Source organism: Procambarus clarkii, chromosome 32 (assembly GCF_040958095.1).
Source record: "Procambarus clarkii isolate CNS0578487 chromosome 32, FALCON_Pclarkii_2.0, whole genome shotgun sequence".
Taxonomy (NCBI): Eukaryota; Metazoa; Arthropoda; class Malacostraca; order Decapoda; family Cambaridae; genus Procambarus; species Procambarus clarkii.
The window spans coordinates 30,578,161-30,605,924 of record NC_091181.1 but is presented as its reverse complement, the minus strand read 5'-3'; the positions used below and the strand labels follow the sequence as shown (position 1 = coordinate 30,605,924).

Sequence of the window (27,764 nt, the reverse complement as noted above, 5' to 3'; positions counted from 1 at the left end):
GTCCTGTGCTTGGGGTAAGTGGCGAGAGTAGGGAGGTGCTGTGCTTGGGGTAAGTGGCGAGAGTAGGGAGGTGCTGTGCTTGGGGTAAGTGGTGAGCACAAGGTGGTAGGACATGTAGGAAGGGAACAAAGCTGACCTCAGGTCCCAGTTGGCAGGGGAGGTGGACCAGGACGGTGGACGTAAGCTACCACCTAGCAAAATGAATCAGCGCGTAACTGAAGGACGCTATAAACAAGTAAAAATAGTTCTTTAGGCTTCTTCAAAGGCACCGTATTACATAATTGGTATTTTCACCGTTCATGACTTAATACCAACAATTTCTATGAATTAAATATATAAATTAAGAGTTGATCTTTCCTTGTGAAACAGAGCCCCAGGCCTCTTCTTGTAGGTAGGATGAACCAGCCAGGTAGGATGTAGAGCTAGTATTATTGTGCAGTGTGTGTGTACCTCACACACTCGTGAAGGGTCGTGGTGCTGAAGTATACTTGACCCGGTGACTCTGGGCTGGTCACAGACTAGTTACTTGGGGGGATGGGAAGGAGGGAGAGACGCGGGTGTCTGGTAATATCCTAAAATACCCTGGTCCACTGATGCTACTGCTGGATATATCCCCAAGAAACCAACTCACGCTATATCTCTACACGCCGTCTGATAATTAAACTGTAATGTACCCGTGGGCTGGCTAACGTCGGGAAATACTTTGCTCTCACCTATCCAGCCAGAGTAATAACCCACCGTTATTTGGGTTATAGGTGATATACAGAGATTGGACGGGGTTGTAAAAGTGAATCTGATGGAGCTGAGAGGGGCGGTCCACGATTAACCTGCAGGTATGTGGCTACCGGTAACTCGAACCTGCGTCATGTACTTGTTTTCCCATGCGTGTGTAGTTTATATCTGGCATTAGGGTCAAGGGAGCGTGAGTAAGGAGGGAGGGCGAGACGCCGGTCTGCAGCACACGCTGGCTGGCGTTCTCCCGGTACACACACCCGCGCACATCATGCTGCCTCTCCTCCATCACCACTTTTACGGCAAGTGTCCCACTATTTTGTTGAAATTGTTTGGCCTCAACGTACTTAAAGGAATACTAATTTAATACAGTGTCCAACATTTGACGGGTAGATGAGTTTCTTGAGGCGGCTATATGATAGCTGGGAGTCAGAGTGGTGAAAATAACCAGTGACATGATGTAAACATTAGCCCAGATGGTGGTGTTGGCGTGTGACCACGTGTGATGATCAGACCTTGAAGGCTTGTCACCCTTCCCCCCCCCCCTCCCTGGCGTACCTTGCACGCCCCCATGTGCCCCGCCCGCCCCCTATATTGGACCTCTCCCGCCCCCTATATTGGACCTCTCCCGCCCCCTATATTAGATCTCTCCCCCGGTGCCTATTGTTGGTACGGGGACGCCTGTCGTTAGCGGCTTATGCTTTCAACCCCAAAGGTATTGGATCGTAACACACCACACACACAGAGATCACACTAACGTGTAATTTGTTCGTATTGGATCGTAGTCCACACTCCAGGTAATACTCCCAGTGTCAGCTGGTTGATAATGTTAAACATCTAGTCCTGTAAGGGCCGGTATTGACTGGGCAATATACCAGTACTTCCCAACCTTTTCACCACCACGAACCTTTTGTAAATGAACAAATCCACAAAGGCCGTGACGAGGATTCGAACCTGCGTCCGGGAGCATCCCAGACGCTGCCTTAATCGACTGAGCTACGACATGGTAAAAGATGCATCACTTTCATTTTGTTCATTTGATGCATCACGTTATTGTGATTTCTGTGTGTAACCTTTTGTATTTAAATTTATTTTCCCCTGGGACTTTCTGGTTTGTTAAAGACCTGTCTCCTCAACAATAGGATTTTATTAACTACAGTAACTACAAACTCGTTTTCCGATTTCATCTCTTAATTGCAACAAATGTATGTAATTGAGTATGCAATTAAATAAGTGGCAGTATTAAAAACTTGTGCAATGGCATAGTTGATGCTGCTTTAACACTTGGGAATTTGAGGTTGTGCCAGACGGTTCTAAGTGTGGATCAGGCTCCACATTCCTCTGTTTCTGTATTTTGATTTTATATAAATCTACTCACATAAATATGTATTGAATATCTCGATGACATTAAATATCTCGGACACATCTTACTACTGGTGTACACAGTGTGTGTGTGTGTGTGTGTACTCACCTATTTGTACTCCCCTTTTTTGTGCTTGCGGGGGTTGAGCTTTGGCTCTTTGGTCCCGCCTCTCAACCGTCAATCAACTGGTGTACAGATTCCTGAGCCTACTGGGCTCTATCATATCTACATTTAAAACTGTGTATGGAGTCAGCTTCCACCACATCACTGCCTAATGCATTCCGTCCGTTAATTTAACTACTCTGACACGAAAAAGTTCTTTTTAACGTCCCTGTGGCTCATCTGGGTACTCGGTTTCCACCTTTGTGTGTGTACTCACCTAATTGTCTGCTGCTCTCGGGTGTATGTGTACGTACGTACGTATGTATGTACATACGTACGTATACGTGTACGAGGGCAGGTTGGAGGGGAAGATCAAGATGTACCTTAAAATTGTTGTGTGGCCCAGGTGGCATCACTGCCAACACTTCAGTTACCCTTGTCACAATTCATAGAAAACGTGACTAAGTTTCTCTTTTTCATGCGTAACCTGTTTATTTGTCTCCGCGGACTGCGGACAAGACGGATGACTAACGTTTCCACCCACGGCTGCTATTTTGGCTCATTTCTGGTATAACTACAAGAATAGCCTTTGCTCTGGGTGACTTTTCCAGTAGCGTGGTACAGTGGACCGCGGGTGGACAACCTCCCCATTGGGTGCAGGAGCTGATGAGCCAGTCGGCGTCGTCTCGACTTTCAAGCAGGGATCCCGGGTTCGGTTTCCGAGCGGGACAGAAATGATTGGGCACGTTTTGTTTCATCTAATGCTTCTGTTCACTCAGCAGTAATAGGTACCCGGGAGTTAGGGGAAGGGAGATTATATCCTTTGGAAGATCAGTATAGGTCGACCCCAGCGGGCACCTTGATTCAATGATTCAAGCCTAATTTATATATAAACACAGGCTTCCTGTCCCCCAACAACGGGAATTGTGTGGCTGACAATGGTATATATATATATTATATATATATATATATATAATATCTATATCTCACACAGTACATACAAGCATACATACCCCCCACCCCACCCCCACGCAGTATAATCTGCTTCAGGGGATTCTTACAAAGTCATTCCAGCAATAAGTCAGAGTTATGGAACTGTTAGCCTGAGGCAATGTTAATCTCTCATTCCGGCTCTGGCCCCCAGTTCAGTGTACACTGAATAAAATATATGCAACTTCCTCCTGTTCAGATATAGAAGGAAATGATATTTAGCAGGTCATTAAAGCAATTAAAGATTTATAAAGTAAACTGAGAATTATGAATTATACACCCAGGTGCCAGCCAAAATCCCAGTTCCAATCTGTAGGAGCAAATGGGTAATGTGCACCAGAAACCTAGTAATTAAATATATAATCTGTGTCGTCCACTTAAGCCTAGATGCATATCAAGTCTACAGGTGGCACACTTAAATCCCTACTAGGCTATAGGGTATATACAGTGTACTGTATACCAGTTTGATAGTGGGTCTTGTCCAGGGGCTGAGTGACACAGGTGTAGCGAGATAGGCGCACAGGTGTAGCAGAACAGGTGCACAGGTGTGGGGTGCTAGGCCAACGCCACACCTCACTAATCTCCAAGAAAATTAACACTTTCTGAATGCCATATACAGCAGTTGTCCGGCCAGTACTGGAGTAATAAGCACCAGCGTGGCACCCCACCTTAAAAATGTTACTACCATGACCGAGAACACACAGATTGATTGATAAAGATTAAGCCATCCAAGAGGTGGCACGGGCATGAATAGCCCGTAAGTGGTGGCCCTTTTGAGCCATTACCAGTATCAAGAGCTGATACTGGAGATCTGTGGAGGTGCGACTGCACCCTGCGTGACGGGAGATGTCTCCCTTGAGAACACACAAGTCTACAACTATTAATATAAGAACTGAGGACCTAACCCAGTGTCACTAGTAGAGAGGAGAAATAGGTTGATAATAGTCTAGGACGGATCGAAACGTCGCCGTCTCTTCATTTTCTGAAATGTGGTTTGGACATCAAACAGACTGGACATAATCTAATCATATCAAATTTATTTTGAACAGTAGGTAATATTAAGACCTGTCTGGTGGCCGGACACGCGGGTGAGCCTTAGAGCTGGGCTGTAACACATCGGTGTACTGCCAGGAGGCACCAGTAGCCAAGTACACGTGTAAGTACTAGAGACAGCGACTATTCATACTTTTGAAAATAGATATGACGTAAGAATAAAGGATTGAGTTGCAGGCGATGAGTCACAATAACGTAGCTAAAGTATGATGACCAGACCACACACTAGAACGTGAAGGGACGACGTCGTTTCGGTCCGTCCTGGACCATTCTCAAGTCGATTCTCAAGACCATTCACAATCGACTTGAGAATGGTCCAGGACGGACCGAAACGTCGTCGTCCCTTCACATTCTAGTGTGTGGTCTGGTCATCAAAGGATTGAGTTATTGCATTAGACAGGCGGGATCCATGAGTTGAAGCGTGGCCTTGTAAACTCCGTTAGGCTCTCGGTCCTGTACGGCGGTGGTGTTGGTGTTCCAGAGTGCGTGACTTGAGTGTGTTACACAGCCTCACTCTGTGTAACAAGAGTGTAACACTAGGCTGCACTGTCTGCATGGCCTCACTCTACACAACACAACAATTCACGTTCAGTTCTTGTAATACCATACAAATTATCTTATTTCCGTCCCCGAAACCACTTAATCTCTTCTAGCTGTTTAATATGTTGATCTCTCGGATGTTGGCACTTACCGGTGTGTCGTATCTTCCTTTGCCACACAACTTTCCTATCTTACGTGCGCACTTTATTATTATTATATTTGCCATGAAATAATTTTAGTCTTTTCAGCCCTTTGCTGAGGGGTGGCATGTGGAGCGGTGTGTGCCAAGTCTTACGAACACCCCCCACCATTATTAGGCTCGATTGTCTCTCCAATAGTCTTTGTTTAAGCTTCCCATGTCGTCGCGTTTAGCCTTGCTAGGCGCTCAATGATATAAATAACTGAGGAATAGCTGGGAGGCTCTTTTGGTTGGCTGTTGGAGGTTTGACACGCAGGCGCCCATCGCCTCCCTCGCGCTGGCTCGCGGCAAATAAAACATACCTCCCTACCTCCCCCCCCCCCCCGGGGGGCTTATAGTGCCGTGGAAATATAATTTTAGATATGAGTTGGCGGGTTGGCGGTGGTGACGTCACCGGGTGGGTGGGGCGGAATGCGACTCTGAGGGAAACCTTTATTTTTGGGGTCAGGCCCTTGTTATGGGTGTAGTTATGGCTGTGTTTGTCTTCATGGCACCTCTAGTGGCACCCTGTCGCCACATTATACATGTACACAGTGCTTGCTGTTCCCAGGATACAACGGTGCGTTAAAGTTTGTTTACACAGGCGCCTTTTAATGGTTTTTCGGTATTTAAGGAACGTCGTCATATCGACCTGTTGCGCCCTCTGTCATGCTTTTTTGCGCTACCGCTCACAGGATGGGTATGGGGTGCACAATAAACTAGCTGCCTCCGGCGGTAACAAATCATCAAATCAAATCGTCATATAAAGAAATAAATATTAAAAAACTATCAAGTTCTTTTCTCCGAGATTACCTACATTTTGATTATGAAGAAAGATGTGTTTTAATTGACTTGATTGAGAGATTGTAACTTGCTTAGCACAATGAATTGTGGGGTTCAGTCCCTGAGCCCCATTATGTGCCTCTGTAACCCTTTCCACTACCGCCCACAAGATGGGTATGGGGTGCATAATAAATGAACTAAACTAACTGATTGAGAGAGAGAGAGCGCGCGCGCTTGTGTACTTGGGTGGTAAGGCTGGGCTTGTCTGTTTACCTGTAGGGTAACGAGGGGCACCAGGACATTATAATAGACAGGTGCGTCTTAATGTACAGGTAAAAGTGACGGAAGATTTAACACTTGGGTATTCAACATTTTTATTTTGTGGTAAATGTCGCTGGGTTTATTATGACCCCCTCCCCCCCCCCCCTCCGCCCCACACCCTGAATAGGTTAAGTAACAATTGTAATTACGAAGCTATAAGATGCTTATCTTAAGATACTAACAAGGTTAGGTAAGGTCGGTGTTTTCTATGAAGCTTTTTAAGGGTATCTATTATGTTTAGTATGTCACCTATGCACTTATTTAATAAGTCAATATTGACTTTACGAATTTGCGAGAACGGGTTGCACCCACACCCAGTATTGGCTCTAGACAATTGGTCATTATTGATAGAATATATTTTGCTAATGAAAGTGAGGAAATACTAGGACGCCTTCAGTTATATTCGAATATAGCAATTAAGGAAACTGGAAAACCTATTGACCTGTACGTGGCAGTTCCTATTTATATCCACCCAATCTCGTTTATATATTGTATAACCTTCGCTTGAAACAATTGAGCGAGCCCAAACTAGTATTTAATCAGGGAGTTTACTGAATCTAAATTTATCCAATTTATTTTATATATAATATATGACAGTGTCAGACCACGGAGGAAAATTGAAACAGGAATTTCCTTAAGTACTTTCGTATATTAATACATCTTCAGGAGTCAATATTGACTATTGTACGAAAGTACAATATGTATTATATGAAAGTACAATATGTATGTATACGAAAGTACTTAAGGAAATTCCTGTTTCAATTTTCCTCCGTGGTCTGACACTGTCACATTTTTAATCACGTGTTTATTTTCGTGATACACACACATATAATATATATTTAAATATATATTTGATGATGAAGCAAGGTATGAGAGCAGGTGTGTTGACATATATTACGTTTGGCAAGACGTGTGCAGCAGGGCTGAAGACTGGAACATGTGCAGCCTAGTTAATTAAAGATTTAGAGCAGTTACTGCCCTAAGGTTCAGAGGTTTAGTTAAATTTCTATGTATCCTCGGACTAACGAGCGGCAGCCTCCTTCAGTTGGGGTTGGTGTCTATAGACGCGCACGCTTAGGGTTAGTCTAAACCAATTGTTTGAAGAAGATTAAGCCACCCAAGAGGTGGCTCTGGCATGAGTAGCTCTTAAGCGGTAGATTTTTATTGGAGTGATTGTGATCTTTGGTCGTGAAATGGTATACTGTGTGCTGAGCGCACATTTAAACTGTCAGTCTTTACTAGTTACTCACCTAGTTGTGCTTGCGGGAGAGGGGGGGGGGGGGAGGGTTGAGCTCTGGCTCTTTGGTCTTTACATATGCCTGCTATCGCGGGGAGGATACTGCTTGACAGTATATATGGGGGGTGTCCAGCTGCTGAGAGGCTAAACCACTTTGCATTTGACTATAGAATGGTGAGACGGAGGCTGCCTGTGACAGGGATGAGTGGGTGGAAACAGAGGCCGTAAGTCTGACAGTACTCACTCGTCACCCTGGCCTGCAAGTTGTATGAACCTAGGTTTGAAGGTCATTGAGCAAAGTGTTTGAAATTTCTTTAGGTGACGAGAACGATGGGTGAGGGTGGGCGGTTCACTCTGCAGCTGGTGTCGATACTGCGATGGGTTGATCTGGGTGGGTGTATCAGGAGAGTATACACAATCGACTTGAGAATAGTCCAGGACGGACCGAAACGTCATCGTCCCTTCACTGTCTAGTGTGTGGTCTGTTCAACGTATTTCAACTACGTTATTATGACTCATCGCCTGCACGAGAGTATAGTGACTGCAAGCCTCGTGACCCCGCCCTCTCGTCGGCGATGCTTGGAGGTGGGTAATGGGGTGGACCTTATCTCTCACTACTGGTCTGAGTCTCTTCCCATTCTCAAATTGATATTATCAAGTCTGGTGTACATTGTTGGACGAACACCGTGACCGAGCACCTGGTGTCCTCGGTGGCGGAAACTGTGGGAGCTGCAGGTGTACAGTTCTCAAGTATAAACCCTTTGTTATATGTGGCTAGCAACGGCTGTTAGTATATGCGTGGCCCCGTAAGTGGATGAGTTGGTGCACACCTGACTGACAGCGGCCATGTCTCCTCTGCCTTCCCTCTCCCTAAGCATTGATTGATTGATGAAGATTAAGCCACCCAAGAGGTGGCACGGGCATGAATAGCCCGTAAGTGGTGACCCTTTTGAGCCATTACCAGTATCAAGAGCTGATACTGGAGATCTGTGGAGGTGCGACTGCACCCTACGTGACGGGAGATGTCTCCCGTGTCCCTAAGCAGGTTCAATTATCTTAGCCTGTCCTCACAGCACAGCTCCCATACTGCTAGTACCAGCCCACTGACAAATCTTTGGGTTTCCTCTTCCTATATGTGGTGTTTACAAAGTGTGGGATCCATGCCGGTGCTGCGTACTCCAGGACTGGTCCTACTTAAACTGTGTGTGTTCCGAAGGTTTCCTTGCCTGGGTTTCGAAAGACTGGCATTGTTGTGCTCTCGTAACAGCGCGTGAGAATTAGTCACACCATTTTAATTAAACCATTATACAGCAGTTCCTGATGTACAATGGTTTAATTACAAATTGCTTCTTTTATTGTACTAGCGAAACTAACTGACAGTTTAATGATAGGTGCTGACCACTTACAAACATTTAGATCATTAAGCCAAACCGACATTTATTTTGTTGAAATATTAAGACCTTAACATTGTCTTATTATTTACAGCACGCACCGTACACGTAAGGGATTCAATACGGGTTATCTTGAGGTTATCTTGAGATGATTTCGGGGCTTTTTAGTGTCCCCGCGGCCCGGTCCTCGACCAGGCCTCCACCCCCAGGAAGCAGCCCGTGACAGCTGACTAACACCCAGGTACCTATTTTACTGCTAGGTAACAGGGGCATAGGGTGAAAGAAACTTTGCCCAATGTTTCTCGCCGGCGCCTGGGATCGAACCCAGGACCACAGGATCACAAGTCCAGCGTGCTGTCCGCTCGGCCGACCGGCTCCCAACCTACAGATTACCTATCTGTAGGGTACCTACAGATTTCTATATTATTAAAAAGTAAGACATTATCCCTCCTGATTCTTGTTTACATTAAAATAAGGAAGGTTATATATTTTGGGGAGGGCGGCGGGCGGGCGGGAAGCCAGCCGCCCGGCCAACCTGTCCACGGCCATCATGGCTACCTTATGGTGTCTGTCCTCTCCTGTCTGTCCTCTTCTCCTGTCTGTCTTCCTCTCCTGTCTGTCCTCCTCTCCTGTCTGTCCTCCTCTCCTGTCTGTCCTCCTCTCCTGTCTGTCCTCCTCTCCTGTCTGTCCTCCTCTCCTGTCTGTCCTCCTCTCCTGTCTGTCTTCCTCTCCTGTCTCAAAAGGCCTTGAAACCTTTTGATATACATGTATTGTTCAATTACGAAACTACTGTTGGAATGTTGACCAGACTTTCAATCCATTTTCGATTGATCAGTTAAAGAGCGATTGGAGCAGGATCATTGATACACTAATACCTAGTTAATACCCCCCTTTCCTCATTAAAGACTTTGTACCTCGATTGATTGATGAAGGTTAAGCCACCCAAGAGGTGGCACAGGCATGAATAGCCCGTAACTTTGTACCTCGCCTCTTTCCTGCTTGTATATCCATCTCTGTGAACTGTAAATCAAAATTTCTCACAGTAACAAGGTTATCGCAAATAACCAAACTCAATTACGGGCTCACCATAGCCCGTGCTACATGGACATTTCGTTCCGAGTAGCTAAATCTAAAACGACAACAAGAAGAAGTTAATCCAAAGTTAGAGCCCCGCTCCTGTGGCAGGTAAGTCCACTACGGGCTCACCATAGCCCGTGCTACTTGGAACTTTTTGTTCCCAGTAGCTGAATCTTAAAGAAGAACAGCAACATGTAAATCCATTACGGGCTTTTCATGCCCGTACTTGGGTGATACACACACACAAAATAATTATAATCTCCAACTGTCTTTGTACATAACTTGCGTATAGAAGAAAAACCCTGTGGTTGTCCATGCTGTCACTGTACCCAGTTTGGCTCCACACCCTAGTCCACCGCCGCCACGCATGGTCACGTGCCTGTCATGGTGTCATCACAGCATGCTGTGGCTGCCTTGGCCACACAGCAGACTGGGTAAGAGGACACATTGTTCAACACGATCCCTTAGATAACCTCTGCACCACACAGCTTGACAATGAGGTAAGTATACCCGCTTATTACTTTAATTACGGCTGGAGTCATGGGTTGTCACCTGCCAGGTGCTGCTGCTGCTGTCACCTGCCAGGTGCTGCTGCTGCTGTCACCTGCCAGGTGCTGCTGGCATGACGGCAGACATGCAATATTATCATGCGTGGACCACCGTGTATTTACCCATCTCACACAACCTAACATTGGTGTTAAGTTTGGCAAGACTGGTGGTGGCGGCGGGTATACATCTGTCGCCATGGTCCCCGGCCCTCTCCTTTGGTTTACCTTTCTAAGGTTTACGCTTCTCAAGGGTTTACTGTCCCTTCCACTATTATCAGTTCTTCCTTCTCTCTGGAATTTGTATACAAGTAACCTCAGCTCAAGGTTGCTTGAATCATTACAATTTAAATGCATTTTGTTGTATGGCGCAACATAGCAATTTTCTGAAACTGCGTTTCAGAAGGTAGTTCAGTTGTTACGACGTATTACAGTGTAATCGTACCATCGTACATATAGTGACGTAATGGACAATTAAATAGTAGAATTTGGTACTATTCACTTTATAAAATCCAGAAAAAATAAAGCTAAAAACCAGACTTAAATATTCCTAGGCCTAGTAAAGCACATATATAAACAATATTAGGCCTAGACTGGTGAGGTTAGGTTTCTATTAGCAACGAAACCTTTACCGGTTTGTCCAAATTCAGTAGTAACAAACTCTACTCTCAGATTGTCCATTGCGTCAATATAACGTACGATGATCCACATCACAACGTGCCTTCGTTTTGTCACCTTAAAAATACAACTTTTTTTTTACCTGAATTTACCTGAGGGCCTCCAACGCTAGTGGCCTCGACGAGGACATGAAGCCGGCGGCTTATCAATGCCCCCCCCCACCCCATTTGATCTTTTCAGTTGTACCTTAAAAGTTTACAGTTTTTTGGCATTTACGGCTTCGGCAGGTAGGCGGTTCCATGGGTTTACAACCCTGTGCCTAACCTGAATAAACTCAAAGCAATCCACCTAACCTATTGAGGCCGATGGATAGGAAGCGTCATTATTACAGCACATTTGTACTAATGTGTCGCATTGTTTAACTGATTGGTGGATTGCGTAAGAAGACTGGTGAGCATTAGTGTTGAGGTCGGGCTGGTGGAGGCGGGGAGGGCGCCCGACGCCTTGGGACCCCAGCCAAGCCTAATATCCTCATCACTTCCGCGCATCGGGACCTGGGGTGCCCTTGTCTGTATTTATAGTGCTAATATTATGTCCTTCATTTATATGGGTTAGTTGGTGACGTGTGTTCAATGATGGTTTAGGAAGCAGCTGTCACGGGCTGCTTCCTGGGGGTGGAGGCCTGGTCGAGGACCGGGCCGCGGGGACACTAAAAAGCCCCGAAATCATCTCAAGATAATCTCAAGAAAAGCCCCGAGGTCTAAGTTTGTCCCCTTAAGTGATCAGTAATTGTGTAGTAATGACCATTTAAGCAAGACGTGGAGGTACCATTGGCACAGTGAGAGAACACTGAAGATAAGGGGGTCCACGGCTGTTCAGTACCCTCCCAGCAAGCATTAGAAATATTGCCGGAACAAAGGTGGATGTCTTTAAGAAACAATTAGATAAGTTCTTGCAAGAAGTGCCGGGCCAACTGGGTTGTAGCGGATATGTGGGCCTGCGGGCCGCTCCAACCGACAGCCTGCTGGACCAAGTTATCACATTAATGTATGTGAAATGGTATGTGATTAACTACAAATACATGGCTATCGAAATGGAACAATCTTATTATAAGGTGCGCAAGAGAGATGTCATTGTTAATGCAATAAACCCCTTTGAAGTCTGATAAAGACCTTATGTGCCCCTTGTAATCCTTTTTGCGCTACCGCTCACAGGATGGGTACGTGTTGCCCAATAAACTAGGCGCCTCCAGCGGAAACAATAAAGTCGCTGGCTCGGGCAGAAATGTGGACACCCTTCCAGGTATGGTCCCAGCTGCTGGACAAGAGGCGTCTTGGTCGTGTGTCCACTGGAGATGGTCAACAGACACCATTCCGGCGGCACAAATTGTTTTGTTTATTATTTAATGGTGCTACATAGCCTTCCCGGTTTGGTGCCTTCTAATGATAATTACTTACTTTGTTCATTATTTGTTTTGTCCTGTGACGGACGTTGTGTTGCGAGTGAACAGATGTGATTGAGGGGGGGGGGGAGGTGTGTGTTGTCTCTCACGTTGCCTCTCACCATCTCCAGACACCAGTGATGGTGCGCAGATGGTGAGACCCGTCAACAATGTGTTAACCACTTTGCCACATTCTGGTTAACAGTGTGTCAAAGTGGTTAGCAGTTCTAACTAACCATATTGGGTCAAGCAATATAATTTGTACACTGGAGGTTGCAAGAGCTGACAGCCTCTCACTCCTTGTAGCAAGTTTGTAACGTCTAACTTCCCACAGTTCATTTGCATCGTGGGTAGACAAATACTTTTCACAATGTTTAATTAGTTATGCGATTACAGATGAGTATAATCAGTAATGTTATGCGGCAGTCAGCATTTGGTTCTAAGTCACATTAACATATATTTCCCCATGTGTTGTAAACAAAGAGGCAGGATGGTGTGTGCTGGTGTTAGGAATGAACAGGAGGGTCAGATGCTGGCGCCTGACACAGACATGGCCTCGTGCGCTTCAGGGCTACACCTCACAACACTTATTAAATGCCAGCAACAAATGTGTATATTTCTGGAAGGTGCAGAGTGGTCGGGGCTGCCAAGTGCGTGGTGGTGAGGAACACTGGTTGTCCTGGTCTACCCGTCTGGCTCCTTCACTATCTACCTCCTGTCTTTCTCATAGACGAGAAGCCTGTCCACGTTACTCTAGCTCTAGGCCAACGACTGACCATTCCTGAGGTTACCTTGAGGTGCTTCCGGGGCTTAGCGTCCCCGCGGCCCGGTCGTCGACCAGGCCTCCTGGTTGCCGGACTGATCAACCAGGCTGTTGGACGCGGCTGCTCGCAGCCTGACGTATGAGTCACAGCCTGGTTGATCAGGTATCATTTGGAGGTGCTTATTCAGTTCTCTCTTGAACACTGTGAGGGGTCGGCCAGTTATGTCCCTTATGTGTAGTGGAAGCGTGTTGAACAGTCTCGGACCTCTGATGTTGATAGTTCTCTCTCAGAGTACCTGTTGCATCTCTGCTTTTCAACCAACAGTAGTTGCCTAACTCCCGGGTACCTATTTACTACTAGGTGATCACAGACGTCGGATGAAAAGAAACATGGCGAAAATTCTCCGTCCTACTGTTGGAATCGAATCCTGGATAGTTTAGCTTTGACCTGACAGCACTATTAACCTCACCGCACAGTATTTAACAGTACTGTATTTACACTGGTTTGTTACCCGTTGTTACGGCAGCGTAATAGTTATTAGTAGCTGATGACGCACTAAAGAACCTGTTGGACTCGGGGTTCGATTCCATGTCAAGGAGTCGATTTTCGTTTTCCTTAGATATGTTGTTTCTGTTCACCTAACAATAAATATATGGCAGGAAGATGGTCAACTGTTGTGGGATGCAGCCTAGGGAATGGTCAGCCGTTGGCACAGTGGTGCTTCCACAACCGTTACACTTGTTACACTGTCTATTAAAATACTTACCTGGCACAGGAGACACGGTGATCACTGTCTATTAAAAACACTCGAGCGAACTTCTCACCGGTTTCAGTGAATGAATATTAATATATTCTACTGTTGAAATTGAAATAAGTTTATTGAGGTAAAATACACACAAAGGGATGAGGTAGCTCAAGCTATTCTCACCCCCGTTCAGTACATCGTGTTAATACATATACACACATCACAAGCAATAAACATATTACCAAACAGTCTGAGAGATAAACATATCCATTTCCTCCTTTACACAAGTATTCTACTGTTTGAATTGTGGTCTATCAAGAAATATCTTCTTAAAGATTACAGGAGACTGGATTAATATTTGTTGTTGTCGTCGCTGGAGGCGGCTATGTTGTTGTGCACCGCACACGCATCCTGTGAGCGGGAGCGCAAAAAGGATTACCGAGGACACAAAAGCTCTTAATTAGACCTCATCAGAGATTTTTATATTAACATATACATCTAACATGCTGCACACCTGATAAATATTGTGAAAGCTAGTTACAAATTTTTTGTACAATAAATTATTATACATTGAAGGTAGGTGTTTTACTAATACATGAAAGAGTTTAGTGAATTTACTGGAGTGTGAGTGAGGATGGTGCAGTCAAGTGATCTCTACTAGCCCAACCACATGGACTGGACGGTAGAGCGACGGTCTCCCTTCTTGCAGGTCGGCGTCCAATCCCCAACCGTCAAGGTGGTTACTTTGAGATGATTTCGGGGCTTAGCGTCCCCGCGGCCCGGTTCTCGACCAGGCCTCCTGGTTGCTGCTGCTCGCAGCCTGACGTATGAGTCACAGCCTGGTTGATCAGGTATCCTTGATTGTGGTTGAGCACAATTCTTTCCTTCGTTCTATTCTAAATCCTTATCTTCGTATCCCTTCCAAGTTTTATGTAGTCGTAATGGCTTAGTGCTTTCTCCTGATAATTAACTTAAGTTGCTAGACCACTGCACTTGGGTGCTAGGATTTGAACGTCGCATAATTAGTAGTGATTATTCTGGAATGCCTTTCTCATGCCACGCTACCACTACTTTCCCTCTTTTAAGCCTATTAGTTTTTTAATAGGCTTAAAAAGCCTATTAAAAAAGGCTTACATGACCTATTTAAAAAGGACCCTTTAGCCTACTAGTTTTCCCCATGGAACACGACCCGCCAATCGGTTTTACTCCCAGGTCCCTGGTCACTGCCAGGTGAGAAGTGGGGGGTGGGCAATCAATTATGCCCCGTAATTGGATTTAGGACGTCCTTTTTCAATAGATATATGCTTTTTTTGGAAATAAGGTGTGTGTTTGGCATTAGAGGATTTTGACGTCACATTGGACAATATTTTGTCCCAGGGGAGTCATTTGCTTCATTTGTTCCTTGTCAATTCAATGACAAAAGATGAAGCTGTATTTCGCAACTATGGCGGCTGGTGGCCTTTAAAGTCCCCCCCCTCCCTCCCTCTATACAACATGTTCAGGGTCTACCTCAGACTATCGCCTGTTACAAGTCCAGCGACCAGAGTCGCTGTAGTCCAGCGACTACAGCATCCCCAGGGTAACTTGCTGCTCGTTCCCGGAGCCCGTGTCACCAGCGCTGAATGTTTTCCTTCAGTAAACAGGTCGTGCGGACATCAACAAGGTCAGAGAGGTTAGAAATAGTTACTACCTTTCATAAAGTCATGTGTGACCCATATTAATGTTTTAATTTTCATGACGTGATAATTTTGGTGTTGCAGTAATAGTAGTGGCGGGCTTGGGTGAGGTTCCAGAGGCATGATTCAGGCCTCCCGTATAGCTTACCTCGGGGTGGGCGTGGGCGGGCGAGGGGCGGTGTTGGCAGGTGTGTGAGGGGAGGGCAGGCGGCAGGTTGGCCAGTGTCTCCCCTCGGTGTGAGTGTGAGCAGGGCAGCGAGAGGGGCAGGTCGCCGCCGTAGGCCCCAGTGCGTGCGTGAGTGCCTCTCCAACCTCCTCAAACTACGAATCTCGGCGCGTTATAAACCACCTTCAACACTGCCTTTTCCGAGGCAGTGATGGTGATCTACGCCACCCGTAGCTACTTGTATATTAACACGCCAGTAACGCCAGTATATTAGTCACATAGATGCCGGTAAGAGTGATGAGAGAGCAACCATTCGCTGTGCGCTATAATGTGCCCGGTTCCTGTTCACTAACTCGTGATCTGATGATGGAACACCTAATTAATTAACCTGCATTCGTTAAACAAAACTGAAATCATAGTCAAAACTTTACAAGACGCTCTTAAATTCGGCTCTTTGTATTGTTTACAGTTTAAATCGTAACTTGTTTGTTTTATAAAGGTATAGTGACGCTTTTTGAGCATTTGTGTGTATTGAATAAGTTGCGAGTGGCGTGTGCGGCCCTGTTGTGGGCATTACGGTGGTGGTGGTGGTCAAGGGGAGGGTGTAGGGCACAGTGCACAGGGGCAGTGTGGGTCGTATAGAGACTGTGAGTGTGACCCACTGACCCTGGAAGGCACTTTCCGCCAGTGCCCGTCTCCGGGGAGGTTGACAACACCATATAAGGCCACGTCACGCGCGCACCTAAAATACAGTATTAAGACGCCATCGTTTCCCTTGCAGGGATCGTAGCACTGAGGGGTAGCATTGAACATTTCGAGAATAGGAAAATATCTTGTGATGAACTGTGATTTATTTTAGAGCATAAAGCGAGGTTTAGTGAAAAGACGTATTGTAGCCAAAGCGAGACGCGAGGAGACATCTTACCAGGATATGTTCAAGTCTGAAGCTCAGATCACATTCCAAAACAACGCGAACAAACCTAACAACAACAACAACAAGATGAACCAAGGTACAGGAACGAGTAGACTGTTGTGGGTGTGGTTGTGTATGTGAGAGGGAGGCAGGTGGTTATTAACTAATAACAATTACTTCTCTAGTGAGAGACTTGAGTGCGTATTTGCGGAGATGGGCCGACTATTAGATGAGGAAGAGAATCGGAAGAGGAAAGATAAAGAAAAAGTAAAAAAAAAAAAGCCTTTGTATTTAATTTTCACAGATTTGTAAGAGGCGATGCCACCGTGGGAGGCCTGGTCCCCTCCTCCGACACCTTTATCACACTGAACAATGCCTAGTTCATAAGAGGCGCTGTGGCCTTAATTTTTCATTGTAAGCCTATTTAGTTGATGGTTCATTCCGCCAGTTGTGCCCCTTAGGTGTAGAGGAGTGTTGAACGTCTTGTACCCTTAAATTGTATAGAATTGTTTCTCGGCGTACATTGCACCTCTGCTTTTCAACGGGGGGATATTTTGCACAGCTTGCAATGTCTCCTACTCTGTGATATTATTTCTGTGTGCAGATTTGGAATCGGTCACTCTTTAATATTTTCCAAGTGTAAATTATTATGCATCTCTCCCTCCTGCGCTATAGAGAATACAGATTTACAGATTTTAAAGTCTCAATAATGTTTTACTGACCAAATCCACAAAATAAAAGATCCTTACACGCTCTCCGTGTCAGCAATTTCCTTAGCTTTGAATGAGACTGTTATTGTGCAACAGTATTCCACCCTAGAGAGCATTAGTGTCTTAAAGTTGTCATCAGTGGTGTAACATATCATTGTTTGAAAGATTCTTGTTATCCACTCTGCCATTTTTCTTGCAGTTGCGACAGCTTTGTGTTCTTCAAAAGAAAGAACATCTGATTTTGTTTTATGCAATATCTTGACAACTAATTTGTGTATTGACTTGAAACTTGTGTAAAAGGGGCAAAATGAAGCAGTCGCTGAAACTGGCTGCTGTAGCTTCTGTTGGCCATCTTTTGAGCCGATTTACCCCTTTATTTGTAGGCTACTTGACCTTCAGCTATGTCGACAGCAAAAATGGATGGGTGTACAGTAGTTTCCATATACACAGCTAGATGCCAGAGAATGGTCCTTCCAGTACAGTATTGAAGTTTGGAAAGCTTAGTAAAAATGTTTTGTGATAGAACATTATTTTGTAACAATATTGTGGATGGAGTAAGGCAGTCACTTTGAAACTAGTCTATGAATTCCTCGAGTTATATCATAGTGTAACAAAACTGTATAATTGGAACTGGCTTTTCAAACCTTCAGAATAATGTAAAGCATGTACAAATATGATGTATTTAAATTTCGTAGTTTAATCTTCTTATTGTATTTTAATCTTTACTGTTTACTTATATTTGTTGTTATCACCATTGATTAAATTTTTTTAATTATATTATTATCACTATAGGCTTTATTATGTTGACCAAACCACACACACTAGACGTTTTGGTCCGTCCTGGACCATTCTCTATCGATTATGATTGATAGGATTTAATGTGATCGATTGTCGATAGATAGGTTTATTGATAGATTGACGTGATTGATAGGTTTTATTAGTTGCAAATGAAAATTATACAATTATCACAAAACTTAAACGTTGGGAGAGAATGTCAAATACATTGTCTCAAATACAGTTTGAGCCTTGTTAGGCCTCTATATTTCTTAATTTGAATACTGCATGTCAAACAGAGGATGCCTCTCCTGATCACCCTAATGCGATCGATCCACGTCTAGTTTGATTGTACTTCAGTGGTGGTTGAGTCTACGTAGTTCCATAAGTCTGGAACAGTCACTTAGACCCCATTCCCTGTGTGATTTGTGCTTGGATACCTCGTCTCCAATTGTCAATCATAACATACCTGAGAGCCAGCTCTCCAGGAGGGATTGAGTATTGAACCAAATTATAGTTTATACCTGGCCATGGCAGGGTAGTTGGTGGTGAAGTCTCCATCCCGTATTGTTTGATACAATACAGGCTGGAGACTTGGGTACAACGATGCACCTAAATCTGATTTTACGCGCATTTATGCAGTCGGCTGGGCATTTGTGATCTCGGAAATTAGCCAAGAAACGATATTTGGTTTCTACATGCGATAGTAAACTATTCCAGTAATTCAATCAGTTAGTGTTTCTAAGTGAAGATATTTACCACAAAAAATATATTTTGCTAAGTCTTCATGGTTTTCTAAATGAAGAACTAATGAATTAAGTTGCGTTTAATGTTTGTTTATTCATGGAGAAGAATGGGGCAGTATTAGATCAGAAACTAACATCAAGGGGAAAGATTCGTAAACTTTAACCGAGAGCGTAGGAGAAATAAAATTCACTGGGAGAATCTGACGTAAAATTCCTTGGCTCGTGGAAGGGGGAAAAAATGTGGAAATCCATTGGCTGAGGAGGCAGGATACAGAAACTTTTGGATTAGGGAGCTTGGTTTTGAAAACCATTTGACTAGGAGGAACATTTGTGTACCTTTTGAGTAAGGAAAACAGGATCCAGAGAGACCCCTTTTACTTTGGGGTCAAGAATTCAGAACTCTTTTTCACTTGAGATGCATAGGTTCTGGAATCTCTCTGGTTGGTGGATGGGGTGAAGAAGTTGACTTCATAAACGTTTTGATTTTGGAGAACCATTGTTGTTGATCTGAAAAGGAAAGAAAGAGGGAACTAAATAACAACCTCCCTTTCACCACGCTGAGTTTAACCAGCATCTTCCTCATATATCTGGGTGCGTGGCTTCTTGTTTTAGATTTAGATAGAACGAAATGTCCATTTAGCACGGGCTAGTCCGTAAGAGGAGTGTGGCATTTTCCTTTGTTATATGAAAAAACTTGTAGAATTTGTCACTGTAGGATGAAAGATGACCATCGAGTGTTAGAAGTTTCTTATTTCAAGGGGGGGGGGGGTGGTAGAAATAGCCTAAGCTACTCTATCCCTTTGTGATGTGTTTCTTTCTTGTCTCAATAAACATACTTGAACTTCTTATTTCAAGATGTAACTGTCATAATGTTACATTTTTTATTTACAAAAAAGATGCATAGGGTTTTGTATAATATTTTGAACATGTGTTAATTAAACGATACATTTATATAAACGGTGAATAGCTGTAATTTAATTAAAATATATAAATTAATAAGTAGGTACAGTCTGTCTTGGAAAGCCTTTTATAGGCACAGTTTCGTAGAGAACCCAACAGACAGCAGCAACATCCACCATAGCAGTACAGTATTCTGATCTTGATACTGTATATATTCTTGGTTCAGTGCAAGCACACTAACTTCAAGTATCTAACGAACATAGTTTGCAGCAATTAATTAGTATTCCAAGTGGTGACTTGCATTTAATATTGTTTAATCCATTCATAATAATAATGATAATATTGTGTAATAATAATTTATTTGCATGACGGTACAATGGGTTGGTGAGATTACACAGGACTGGTATGTTTGCATTCATGCAACCCACTAACACACACAGCATTTCGGTCAGGTCTTTAATCTAACATATCGGGTAAGATGATAGTGTAAAAACAAAGTGAAATAAGACAAGTGCAAAATGTGATCATAAGCCCATATTCATACAACTGTTTTGACACACAGTTCACCTTTCAATTAAAGCTAAATCACGGGTACATTTCTGAGGATAACAAATAAGCTTGGAATAATAACCATATCCCCAGCTCTGGGTCACTAGTGTGCAATTCTTAAAATACTTAAATACTTCATAATTTTTTTAACAATTAAAAATATTTGCCAAATTAAAAAAAAATCCTTATGTTCATGCAGATGTACCTAAATGTGTTTATATAAAAAAAAATGGGGGAGAATGTCATGTTATTCCATGGATAAACAGAATTTCAAATTGGATTCTGATATTGATATTCAGAGAGAACATAAAATAAGATTGAAAAAAAATACAAATAATGGTCTGAAACTTAATATTTTGAATGAATATTTTTTTGGGGGGAACAATGGTGACACATGCTCTAAAATTCATTTAATTAATAATCATAATAAGGTTTATAATTTTATCTGGTAATAACCAGATGTAAATTCTTTTATAGATACAGTATTTATAAGCAAAATCCAATTTCCTTACATTTCTGTAGTGAAAAACTTTATATGATATAAGCTGGATTCGACTCATATTATTAACCCAAATACATCATATGACGTAAGCTGTCATTTAAGGGTTAGTAGAGTGTAAAGTACTGTATAGCAATGCAGTTCTTGGAACTACTGTTTGAGCAATGCAGGCTTGCTTGTACTTGTACTGTAATGCTTGTACATAATACTTGTACATACATATTGCTTGTACTGTACTGTAATCCATATGCCTATCAGCTCGGACTCTTATCTGTGAATTCTACAGTATTAGAGTACTGTATACCCCTTGCTACAAAATTTGTTTTTAATTTAGAATTTTAAAATATAAAAGAGCTAAATTTTGCAATCCATTGAAATTGCAGATTGTTAGAAATACTGTGATAAATATTACTATCATAATATCCATTTTATAAGAAATTAATTAACTAATTCATTGTCAGGGGGATAGGCAGCCAGTGTATATAAACATGTTAGGCTTATGTTGGGCTTCCCAAGGTTGAATTGCTGATCCTTCCCAGGATGCAACCCCACAACAAGCAAAGTAACTCCTGGGTACCTATTTAGTGCTCGGTGAACAGGTACATTAGGTGATAGGAAATATGCCCAACCATTTTTATCCTGGAATTTGAACTTTGAAATCTCGATTGCGAGTCGAGTACAAACCCGACTACTATCGGGACCCTACTGTTAGCACAGTTGGCTCATAACTGACTGGTCTTGGGTTTGATTACCGGTCAGGGAAAAACGCTTGACACGTTTCATTACACCTGATATGCGTGTTCAACTTGCAGTAAATACCTACTTGGGGGTTAATAAACTTGTGGGTTGCATCCTTGGAACTGGCCAATCATTGGCTAGGAGAGCTTCAATAAACCTGACAGGCTTTCTTATCCCTAGAAAAGAAATCCCATTTTTTGATTTTGTATGGATTGCTAGTCCCAGTGCAGCAACGGTGAAATGAAGCCACATAACATTAACATGGGCTTGATAGATATATGAATTCATTTAAATATTCCATAGCAGGGGTCCAGGGCAATAGTTTTCACAATCTTATTAAAATTACATTAAATTGTAATTTGTCAAAGCATACCGAGCATGTTATGTCATGTTGAACATGCTACAGTTTGCTTGACAATTTACTTAGACAACTTTTGTATGTATGTATTTTACACATGATATACAATATTACTGGTAAATTTTTGTGCCACTTTGATTATTTGTGCTGCATTTTAATTACTGTATTCTGTTTAATTTCCAGGGAGTGGTGGTAATGATAATGGAGGTGGGAATGGAATGTCTGGTATGCCAGGGATGCCTGGGATGCCAGGGATGCCAGGAATGTTCAGCATGCAAAGCATGGGAGGCGATGATATGATGCCCCACGATGCCCGACTGGCAGACGAATTCATGAAGCTCCAACAGGATTTCTTCAAGTGGCAGCAACAGCTGCTACAGAACCAACACGTGCTACATAGTCGAGTGGCACCCCTCGCCTCCAACCCTCCACAGCTGCAGAGTGTCGGGGTAAGTCACACGTTCTAATTTATTTGTACTTAATTGTGTTTTAACTCGGGAGCCCAGCTCATTATGAAAATAAACTGGTGTAATGCCTTCCCTCTAAACCAAAAGGTAAATTAATGTTTATCTGTGTATCCCACAGAAAATGTATTACTCTTGGTTTTATCAGTTTACTCTCTTGGTTTGGTCTGGGACTTTAAATGTGAAGTATGTGCCACAATTATGTATGAAAAGTTGACACTAGCATTAAGTGCAATGGGAAGCTACAACTTTGAGCAGATTTTTATGACTTTAGAAATGAGGTTGCCAAATGACATACTGCTTGAGTGGCCCTCCAATTCTTATATGGAGGTAGATGTGAACCTTGTGTGTTGGAGACCATCCAAGTCTAATATTAATATGTAGGTTAATGAGGTGTGCCCGAGGTACATGTGGAAGATATCTGATGTTAGACAGTTTATTTTACTTGTCATGTACATCAATAAAATCTTAAATGTATTGTATATCCAGCAAAGTCCTACATTATGTATAATGATTCAGGTATGTCTTAAACCTAACTTAATGAAAATAAAATAATGCAGTAAATGATCATTTTTGGTTTAATTGATTGTTAGTTAATTACAATGAGTTTGCACAATTTGGATAGATGACTAGGCTGATTCTGGAAGCTATAGGACCTACATTATTAAACAGTAGCTGACATGTTGGTAGCATCATACTGTAATTTGCACGATAAATTATGTGATGGTGGTGGTGATAATTTATTTCAACCAATATTAGAGAATGATATTAATAATGTGGTTAGTAAATAAAACTAATAGGTGGACAAATAACATAAAGGTGAATAAATTTTGATTCTAGTTAGATGCAAGATGTTCTCTACATATGTTTAGTTTTATTGCGTGGCATACATACATTAGCCAGAGAGTGAGGGTGAGTGTGTGAACCTTGCCATATTTGTTGTACGAGTTACTAAACTTAGAATGGTTATTTATACAGAAATATAAATTAATTGGCTGATATTTGACAAGGTGAAGATAATGATACATGTATTAATTATTTACTCTACATGTGTACATAGGATTGTTCTTTCAGCAATGATTGTAATTCTATATTAGTGTACATCAGATAATTTGTACATGTATAATTCTTAAAACTAGTGATTTTCTGCAGGTTTTACGTGACATAATGTCGCAGACACCAACTAGTGCTAATGGCGGACCAGAGCTCGTTGAGGCACGTAATCCTTCTGTAGAAAAAAAGGGGCCAGTGGAGCGAGTCATCAACATACAGTTTGAAGATGGTCCAAGAGAAACAGATGATTCTCAAGTATGTTTGGTTCTAAATCATTTTTTCCATACAGGTGCAAAGGATTTCTTAAATATAAATGGCATGCCTACCAAATGTATTAATATTGTATTTGAATTGCATTAAATTGTGTTACTGTACAGTACAATATGTGGGTTTCGGCAAAAGCATGTATGAGTCATGTTGGTTGACATTCATAGAGATGAGAGCTAGTCTTATATGGCTCTTAATCCACACCGGCAAAAGCAAAAGTGTTAGAACACTTAAAATTTGGATGTATGCACAGTAAAAGTCTGTGAGACCTTCAAATAACTAATTGATGTATTTTTTTTTATCTAACCAATCAATTTATTCAACATCCAAACACAATGTGGTGTGTGTCACAAACTATGTTGTGGTCTTGATGGGATGCTGTGCAAATAATATACAGTATTTGGATTGTACCTGGATGTTCAATGTGGGAGTTCTTTTACTCCCCTAGTCCAGGGCTAGGCTTGACGTGAGAGCTTGGTCCAACAGACTTTTTGCTTGGAGCAGCCCACACTGCAGTACAACCTGGTTGGCTCTGTACTTCTTGCAGAAAACTGTTCAGTTTTTTCTTGAAGACTCCCACTTTTGTTCCAGCAATATTTTTTATATTTGCTGGGAGGATATTGAACAACTGTGGGCCTCTGATGTTCATGCAGTGTTCTCTGATGGTCCATATGACTCCTCTACTCTTCACTGGCTCTATTTTGCATTTCCTTCCATAGTGTTCACTCCAATACATTGTTATTTTACTGTACAAATTATGGACCAGTATTTTCTATCTACAGTATACATATATTATTTAATACCCTCTCGTCTCCTTTCTAGAGAGTACGTTTTGAGAGCTTTAAGACAATCCCAATAATTTAGGTGCTTTATCGTGTATAAGCACTCCGAATATGTTCTCTCTATTCCCTCTATTTCAGCAATCTCTCCTGTTCTGATGAAGGAAGCGAGTATAAAGCAATACTTTAGACAGTACAGCACAAGTGATTTGAATAGTAGGAGCCATGTATTTTTGGGATCCCAGGATTTGAAGGTTCTCATAATCCATCTTATCATTTTTCTAGCTGATGATATATTTGCGTGTTTGTTCCCTAAACGTTAGGTCATCAATCATCATTATTCGCAGATCCTTTACTTGATGCTTACCTACTATGTGCAGGTGTTCCCTGAAGGCCACAGTATGTACTGGCAGTGTGTTTGGATGCTGGAAGAGATGGCTGTACTAGTTTTTAAAACTACTGTATTTCATATCTCAGAACTTGTTTTTAATGTGTTGCACTAATTAATTGTGAAATTATACAAATTTAATATACAGTATTCATCCTATAATTTATAAGTTTTATAACATAATTGTCTATTACTGAGTTGCCATTAACGAAGGTGGTATATACAGTATTTTGTAAAAAATAATTAATTTGTGTCTAGTAGCATATATTATTGCTTAGCAATCATTTTGCCCATCCATTAGTTAAGTGGCTGGCTTCAGTCACCACATAAGTTCTTTTTTTGGGCACACTGCAGCTCTACTTAATGTTGTTCTGCCCTGAAATTAATCACTACATTATCCTTCCAGTAACTGCAGGTTCCCATTCTGTTTTAATCACTCTCATTTACTCATTTAAATCAACCACTGCTTTCATGGGGACTTGTGAATTGGTTGAGGCAGTCCTCATCTTTTCCATAGATTTTTTTTCTGATTAATTTACATGACTCATAGCCTGACTCATACGTCAGGCTGCGAGCAGCCGCGTCTAACAGCCTGGTTGATCAGTCCAGCAACCAGGAGGCCTGGTCAACGACCGGGCCGCGGGGACACTAAGCCCCGGAAGCACCTCAAGGTAACCTCAAGGTAACATGTAAATGACAACTGCTTTGCATGTTTGTTAAATAAGGCAGATTGTAGAGTTTCCCTTTAATATGTCATATTTATGAAATGCATTTTTTTCCTCAGGTACGCACCTCTATACCTCGCCTGAATCAGAATGTGCATAATATCACCACAAACATGGGCCAGCTATCAACTAATGATTTTGGAAGGCCCAGCAATGTACAACCAAGGAGGTAAGAGAAAAAAGTTATAATGGAATTTGATAAGCTTTACAAATGGTCATTTTATTAATTTCTATGTCCTATCGAAGCCTTGGCATTTAAATGTACCCAAAGGAGTGAACTGTGTTCATCTTAATCAGTGCATGAATTAATATTGTCTCCTCTCTTATCTTGATTTTGCTGGCCCTGGTAATTTTTTCAGAAATTATTGGCATTTGTAAGGAATCAAAGTGTCTAGGCATTATCCGTATCTTTTTTTTTAAGGGGGAAATTTAAGATATGTAGGTGATTGATGAATGTTCTGCAGATAGTAAGTCATAATAACTTGACTGAAAATTAGACACCTAACCCACACATCTAAAAATATAAGAAGTTAAGATGTTTTGGTGCATCCTGAACCATTATAAAGTCGTGCTAAGCAAAATGTGTTAGAGAAATTCAGTATATAGGGTAAAGCTGTAGGGTGATAGGTGAAAATGAAAGTATACCATAAGAGTTAATATGAATACAGAAAACTACAGAAGGCTTAATGGCAAAAAGAACAATATGAAAGACAGAAAGAGAGAGAGCAATATATACAGATAGCAATGTATACAGTGCTGTACTGCGGCCTACTGTATGAAGCAGAGGCACTTTTTTTTATATATAATATTTTTAATTATTATTTTCTTGCTACAGGTGGGGTGAGGAGCCTAGTGTAAGTGTTGGAGCATGGATGGAACGACCTCCTCAGTCTGTGGGAGTATACCAAGACCGTGACTATGTTACATCAGCTCCACGTTCACAATCTACTCAAGACCTCTCCTCTCCTCCACCTGTATCGGAGGAACGTCAAAGAACCCCTCCTCGCACTACATTCATAGGTCCTAGAGGTTACTCCCGTCCTGCAGACTCGGTCAAACCTGAAACTAGGCCATACCAATGGCCTCCACAACAGCAGCAGGATCAGGTTACTCAGCCACTACAGTATCAGTTTCTCCCACCTGATCAGCAACAACAGTTTGTTCAGTTTGTGCAACAGCAACAACCACAACAGCAGTGGCAACAGCAACAACCACAACAGCAGTGGCAACAGCAACAGCCAATGCAGCAACAGCAAGCACAACCACCACCACCAAAGCCTCAATTTGTACAGCAGCAACAGCAGCCACAGCAACAATCTTGGCAACAACCACAGCAGCCACAGCAACAACCACAGCAGCAACAGCAGCCACAACAACCACCACGGCAGCAGCAACAACAGCCAAAGCCGCAGATTGTACAGCCTCAGCAACAACAGCCAAAGCCGCAGATTGTACAGCCTCAGCAACAACAACCAAAGTTTGTACAGCCACAACCAGACAAGACTGCCTTTTGGCGAGAACTAGAAGAAAAACGTCAAGATTTGGGTATGCAGAATGATCAGGAAGTGTCTGAACCCACCCGACCTCCTCGCCGAAATTCCCGTCAAGATTCTCCTCCACAGGTGAGATCATTGTATACTATATACTGTACATAGTATTTCTATTACACTGTAATTTTTTTTTTTGTTTTCTGGATAGTCGGTGAAATTTTCTGATTGCTTATGCCTCCAAAGCATATAAAATGGCTATTATTCGCTACCAGTTTGTTTTTTATCTTTGCCTAAAACAGCTTAGGAAAGATGTCTTGAAGGTACCGGAAGGCTGCCAACAATGTTTAACAGCTGTAGATAAAGATTTGGGAGTCTTTAAGTACTCTCAAGATGTCTTTTCTAAACTGTCTTGGGCAAAAGCAAAGTTTGAGGAGAATGGTCACGTACAGACATGCAAAGAGAGACACTGGGGACTTGGGAGGATGTTTGTATGGGCAGGTGTTTGTAAAATGAATGTTTGTATAATGAGGACTCTTTGCCAGAGTAACACACATTAATTTTTACTCTTATTTTGGTGATGCAATTTTTTTTTTATTGCATGCAACCTTTAAATATCAGAGAACAATAATAATCTATGCTATGTTTTTAAAGATAAAAGTATATATTTTACTAAAGTCAAACCTATATTT

At 42.4% G+C, this 27,764-nt stretch overlaps 1 protein-coding gene across 6 annotated transcripts in view; it reads left to right on the top strand.

Moving 5' to 3' along the window:
• Positions 1-27,764, top strand: part of LOC123759342 (streptococcal hemagglutinin) — a 186,932-nt gene that overhangs the window by 157,143 nt on the left and 2,025 nt on the right. For all 6 annotated transcript variants that reach the window (XM_069335103.1, XM_069335102.1, XM_069335104.1 and 3 more), the window contains 4 exons: positions 22,093-22,358; positions 23,526-23,681; positions 25,645-25,754; positions 26,421-27,207. In XM_069335103.1, coding sequence (XP_069191204.1) covers positions 22,093-22,358; positions 23,526-23,681; positions 25,645-25,754; positions 26,421-27,207 — 1,319 coding nt within the window. The remainder of the gene's footprint in view (positions 1-22,092; positions 22,359-23,525; positions 23,682-25,644; positions 25,755-26,420; positions 27,208-27,764) is intronic.